Consider the following 6,525-nt stretch of genomic DNA (forward strand, 5'->3'; position numbering starts at 1 on the left):
GACTATGGGGTGAAATATTTACAGGCTGGCTAACAATTCCTTCCTTTCCTAACAATAGCATGGCATATTGGCGGAGGTAACCTGTGCACGCCAACTCAGATGCAAGCTCTACTAAGTTCGAAGGGTGCCCCCTCTGAGCTGCCACGCACACTCTGCCCACCCTCAGGAGCACTTTCACCCTCCTCGCTGCGCCCCGCTTCAAGCGAAGCCCCGCCCTACGCCGCATCCCTTCGCCCGGATTGGTCCCGGCGCACCCAGGAGCACGCGTCTGCGCCGTCTGCGCAGGCGCGCTTCCGATTCTTTGCCCCTCGCTACGAAAGCCGCAGTGACGGAGTTAAACAGGAGAAAAAGGACGCTCGCTCTCTCACCCCGTCGAGGCCACGCCCCTCGCCTGGCGTCACGCCTTCAGCCACGCCCCCCCAAGCGCCGGCTGCACGGGGAGGTGGGCGGAGCCTTCTGCGCGCCTGCGTAGATGCATGCTGGCGCGCGCGAACGCGTCACGGGGCGGGCCTTGCCCTTACGTCGCACGGGAAGGTGACCGGAGTGAGGGAGAGAAGGAAGTCGCCGCCGCCATGTTGTCTGTGGCTGCCCGCTTCGGGCCGTTCGCCCCGTACCTGACGGCTGTCGGGCATGCCGTGCCGGGTCCGCTGAAACCTCTGGCGCCGGCGTTGGCGCCGGCGGCCGCGAAGCTGCCTCCGGTGGACGGCAAGCGGCCTCTGCTCTGCCATGAGTCGCTCCGCGGCCAGGCGGCTCGAGGGGGCCTCGTCGCCACCGCCAGCCTCAACGGTGCGGGCGGGGAGGACCGCGGGCAGGGGTGATGGGTGGCCGGGCCTTGCTCGGGGTGGGAGGGTGTCCCTCGGTTGGAGGTGGGGGCGTCTCTCTCTCTCAGGAAATGGTTATATTTATACTCCGTTCTCTGCAAGGAACCCAAGGCGGCTTGCATGACTCTTCGCGTTTTCATTTTATTCTCACAACAAACCTGTGAGGTAGGTTAGGCTGAAAGTCAGCGCCTGGCCCGAGGTCACCCAGTGAGCCTTAGGACTGAGTGAGGACCACAACCCGGATCTTCTGAGTCCTAGTCCAAAACTAGCCAACACCCCACGCTGGCTTTTTTCCTTTTCTATTTTGCCCTGCTTGCTTCTTGAGGCCTCTGGTGTGGTGCAACAATGGGGTGGTGAAAAGTGCTCCAGATGCTTTGGATTAAAACTGCCAACATTCCTGACTGCTGACCTTGCTGGCAGGTGTTTCTGGGGGCTCCAGTTCTGAACTTTGGGAGATCAATTTTCTGTTCACCCCACAAAAATGGATTTTGGGATGGATGACCAGGGAAGGGCCTCTCTTTGTGTCCTGCTCCTCATTCCTTTATCTGGCAGACTTCCTCTCACAAGGCAGTTCCTGTTTCCCCCAAACTGTATGGGAAGGACTTGGTTTAGCTTTTCCTTTGATGGCCCTGGTAGGCTTCCTGGATTTGGTACCCTCCGGGTTGGACTGGAACATCACCTATCATCCTCTGATTAGGAGTGGACAGGACAAGGTTCAAGTTCCTATCTAGTCATGAAGTACAATGAGTGTCCTTGGGCATTGTAGGAACATAGGTAAAATTATAGTTGAGTCAGGCTGTTGATTCAGTCAACTCACTGACATCCCTACTTGGAGATGTCATTATTCAGACCTGTGATCTTTTGTAAGCAAAGCATGTGTCCTGTCTGTAAAGAGTGGCCTATGCCGATCTCTCAGCCTCTTCTCTTTTGGAGGTTTATTGTGAGGAGAGAGGGAAGTTTCTGTATGAAAAATCTTTTATCTAGCACAGGTTGGAGCTGAGAATTTGTGTGCTTGACAGTTTTTCTATACAAAACAAGAAGTCCCCACACCTAAAAAGTCCACACATATGGATAGATATTGTTTCTGGTTTGTGTCACTTGAGCCTGAAAATGGGGTTCTTAGGGCTGAAACGGCTTCTAAAGAGTAGTTTCACCAAAGTGTATGCAGTAGTGAGAAGAATTTTAGTATGTGTCATTTTAGTTTTCCATGAAAAGAAATACATCACATTTCTTTGTCATGTATAGCCTCAAATGATACAGTCCAGGGTCATGTATACCATTTCAGTAACAATTAGGCCCATTCACTGAGTGTGAATGTTGTGGAAGGACTCAGCCTTGTATAGTATTAGGACTTGATGGAGGTTTTGGCACATCTTCTGTGTAGCTCTGATGTTTGCCCATGTGACCCAAGTTCAGAGAGTGGAAGCGTTTAGTTTTGCTGTAGAATCCGTAAGTGGTAGGTAGCTTTACACTTACATTAGAAGAAGTAAGCTGTTACATTCAGAAATTCTGCTAAATAAAAGACTTGAGGTGTTCCGTTTCTCGTCCTGCCCCAATTGAAGATCAACACTGCTTCTGCCTACACAGCCCAGTCCTGGGTCTTGGTCAGGCTTGAGTGGGAAAGATACTGAAAGCAAACTTGCTTTTTGGTATAGAAGAACAATGTTGCTGTATCAGACAAAAGTTGCCTTTAGGGTCCCTGTGTGTTCCTTTCAGTCTGTTTTCAGAAGTAGACAGCTTTTTTTGAATGTTCTGTTTAGCTATTATGGCTAACTACTGTTGATAGACCTTCTCTCCTGTTGCTTATTTTTAGTGCAGAGACAAGGAATGGAATAAGGTCATGCAAGCATAGGTGATAGTTCCCATTCTAGAGAAGAAAAGATACTAAGGTGTAAGACTGCTTGACAGTCATACTGCATTTGTGAATATGGAATTACTTATTTTCATAGCTTGGGTTACTTGGAGCAAGGTTAAAATGTGGATATGCTTTGTATAGTGCTGCCAATTGTCTTAATGTATACTTAACAGGGTAGGATACTGTGCTAATAGGGGAGATTACAGAAATGGTAAACTTCGTAAAAATAGTGTTGCTTCATTAATTCTTCATTGGATGCAAATAGTCTACTGTTTAACTTTAGACCTTGGAATTAAATGCATATTAGTTTGTCCTAAATATCTTTAACACCAAACTTTATTTAATTTCTTAGGAAATAATCTTCAAAAACAAAAATAAACTAATTGTAAAGAGATGCTATTTATTCCTTCATTAGTTCTAATTTGATGCAGACACTTTATTGTAATCATCTGTGTAAATCTCTTCTCCCAGGAGATCCTAAATTACCTTATTTCTTGAAAACTTAGATGGTTCTGTCCTTCAATTCCTAGAAGGAATTGGCAGTTGGGGACAAAAATCCCCTAAATATGCAGGTAAATGCACGTATACTTGAGAGAAAATTCAGTTGAACTCTGACTAAACATGCACAAGATTGCACTGTAAAGGAGCATTAGATGGGTTGGGAATGACCTCTGACTCGAAGCTGTTCACATTTTGAGGTGAAGAATCTGCCTTGACTACTATGCAAGCTACCATTTTTACTTGAAATCTGGCAGTGGTGATGTCTTTCATGCTCCAGCCCCCCACCTTTTTTTTTTTTTTTTTACAAATACAGGTTTGGTTGGAGTTTTTGCCTTTCATTCTTTTTGTTTTGTGGGGAGGGGCTTGATGATTGGAAGGAAATTGACTGCGTACAAATTTTGAACCTCAGAGGCCGCTATAGAAGGATACATATGTTTGAAAGAGTTTGCCCCTGTGGTTTGGGAGAAGTGGACACAATAGAGCATGTTTTGTTTTACTGCTTCCTTTACCAAGAAGCATGTGGAAAGTTTTTCCTTTTCCTGATCAGAAACTGTACTGGCCACTTGGACACAGTGGTGGCCAGGATTATCCTTATGGGAACTAACCCGCAGTTCACAGCCCAGAGAGTGAGTTTTTGGCAGGCACTTGTAAAACCCAACAGGGTATTGTTGTTTGTAATGAGTATAAATTTTAACACATGCCTGGCCTGTCCTGTCCTGTCCTTTCTTGATGTGTATCATTTCAGATTTTGGATTTAGATCTTAATTCCAACTTTTAGTAATGTATAGCAACTGGAATTTTGATATTCTTTTGATTATGGTGGTCCTTGACTGTATTAATTTGATTGATTGATTAAACCTCAACATCCTTTGCAATTGTATTTTTAAGGGGCATTGGGCTTCCATTTATGGAAACAACAGAGAATCAGGTTTGAAATGCCAGCACTGTTGGAAGTCTGGTTCCAGCTTGTGATTTGGGATGCAAAGAGCAATAGTTAAGAGCTTTTCAAATATTTTACTTCAGCGACTTTTGGCTATTTATGAACTTCAGCTTTACATAAAGTACCCAGAGTTAACGTAATGCATTTTTAAAGTTTTGTTTACCAAATACGTCAGTCATACTAAATCAGACTCCAAACAACTTATATACCAAGAAAAATAAGATGACTGGGTCTGCCAGAGAAGGTAAACATAATAAACCAAATTAGTAAAAATCCATAACTGTGCTTCTCCTTTCCATTACAGCTCCTGCTAGCATTCGTTATGTCCACAATGATGCCACTGTCCCAGACTTTTCTGAATATCGTCACCCTGGTGTATTGGACAGCACAAAGTCCTCTCAAGAGTTCAGTGAAAACAGAAAAGCTTTCTCCTACTTCATTACAGCAGCAAGTGGTGTGGCTGTGGCATATTTTGCCAAGAATGCTGTACATAAGTTTGTCGCCAGCATGAGTGCTTCTGCTGATGTGTTGGCCATCTCAAAGGTTGAGATCAAGCTGGACAATATTCCAGAAGGCAAGAATATGGTGTTCAAGTGGCGAGGGAAGCCCATCTTTGTGCGTCACCGATCCCAAAAAGAGATTGAGCGAGAGTCCGAGGTGCCTTTGACGGAGCTGAGAGATCCACAGCATGATTTAGACAGGGTAAAGAAGCCTGAGTGGCTTATACTGATAGGTGTGTGTACCCATCTTGGTTGTGTACCTATTGCTAATGCTGGAGAGTATGGTGGCTATTACTGCCCATGCCACGGGTCGCATTATGACGCATCTGGCAGAATCCGTAAAGGCCCAGCTCCTGCCAATCTTGAGGTTCCAAACTATGAATTCGTTGAGGAAGATTTAGTTGTTGTGGGTTAAATTTCTGGACACTTGCCTCTAAATGTTTCATGCACACATTAAGGGAAGAGGCTGTTGTACTGTAAACAGGAGTCAAATCGTATGACATTGCTGGCTGTTCAAAGTTACTGTTCAACAATGCCTTGTTTGCATACTTGGCCAGTTTTAATAAACTGATGTCCTGTAATAAGATAAAGTGTGTCTGTAATTATGAAAACAATACAGTGTTCTCTGAAAAAGTGGTACAACTTAACATAAGATAACCTTTTGGATGAGAAGACATTGAACCGAACTGCCAAAGTGATTATCAGCCACTTTGCTCAGTAATGCATCTGTGCACGTTAACAGACTCGGCTGTTGTTGTGCACAGCCTCAAAACTTAATATGTGAGCTGAGATGAAAGATGGATTTCAGTCTTAAATACTGCTCTACCGTGTTCCTTTATTTGGCTCCCCTGTTGAAGGCTGCATTTCCATACATACAGATCTTCAGCTTGCTTATCCACCTCATTCTCTGACATCGTTGGTAGTGCCCTTTGGTGGTGCTCAGTGCCCTGCATCTGCAAGCTCCTGAGGAAAGAAAACTCTGTCTGCTTTCTGTATTACATAATTGGTTGAATAAGCAGACCAGATGGTTTCCAGGCTTCTCCCCTTCCTAGTGAGGAGATGGGGCTTATTTGAGTGGTCACGACATTGTTTCACTTTTTTCTTATACTTTCTCCACATAACTATGGATCTGCAATGTTGATTGGGTAATACAATTACCACCATACAATTCAAAAGCCTGCAAAATAGGCATTTGATTAAAAAGAAGAAAATGTGTTACAATGGCTCTTTGGACCGTCAACATTGTCTAAATGTACAATTCCTTGATGTTCTTTTAGCAAATAAAGAGATATATAAATAATAATTCCTAACCTAGAAAGGTCTTCTGGCACTAATTAAACTTTCCACAGTTAGGAATTTTGCCTTTTGCATAGAATTCTTTACCTTTGAAGCCTCTTTAATTTGCTAGGAAGTAGAAACACAGCAACAACTATCCTTTCATTTTACAATCTTTGAAGTTTTCTATTACAGTGGAGGGGCAGCAAAACTGTATGACAAGTTCTCTCCATTGACGGTGGAACTTGCTTATGTATAAAAAGTCAAGGTTTGGTGGAAAGGGAGGGACAACGAAACTATGACAACAAGAACAGATAATTTGTTTAAACTCGCTCATACTTTGAAAAGAATAAAAAAGGTCAGGCTCTAGTGATCTTTACAAACTATAGTTGAATGAGAGGGGCTAGGGATCTTGTGACTAACATTTCTGTAAGATGATATTCCTTGGAGTTCTTTGATACCCAAATTGTATTTATAATACCGATGCATCTGCTGGTGTGCATTAAGGATGAGTAAACTTTTAGACTTAAAAAATATACATTTTAGGGTAGGTGTTTGTTTTTATAGAAATGCATGGCACCTTTTCACCCTAACCCACATCAAGACCCCCGAGCCTGTTAGGAACAATAAAAC

At 44.0% G+C, this 6,525-nt stretch overlaps 1 protein-coding gene across 1 annotated transcript; it reads left to right on the plus strand.

Moving 5' to 3' along the window:
- The first annotated feature begins 531 nt into the window (after positions 1 to 531).
- Positions 532 to 5,207, plus strand: LOC123022273 (cytochrome b-c1 complex subunit Rieske, mitochondrial). Its single transcript, XM_044427886.1, has 2 exons — positions 532 to 786; positions 4,422 to 5,207. The coding sequence occupies exons 1-2, from the start codon at positions 573 to 575 to the stop codon at positions 5,030 to 5,032; spliced, it is 825 nt and encodes a 274-aa protein (XP_044283821.1). The 5' UTR covers positions 532 to 572; the 3' UTR covers positions 5,033 to 5,207.
- Positions 5,208 to 6,525: the final 1,318 nt, after the last annotated feature.

This window comes from Varanus komodoensis, unplaced genomic scaffold, assembly GCF_004798865.1.
Source record: "Varanus komodoensis strain SLA01 unplaced genomic scaffold, ASM479886v1 scaffold19, whole genome shotgun sequence".
Classification (NCBI taxonomy): domain Eukaryota; kingdom Metazoa; phylum Chordata; class Lepidosauria; order Squamata; family Varanidae; genus Varanus; species Varanus komodoensis.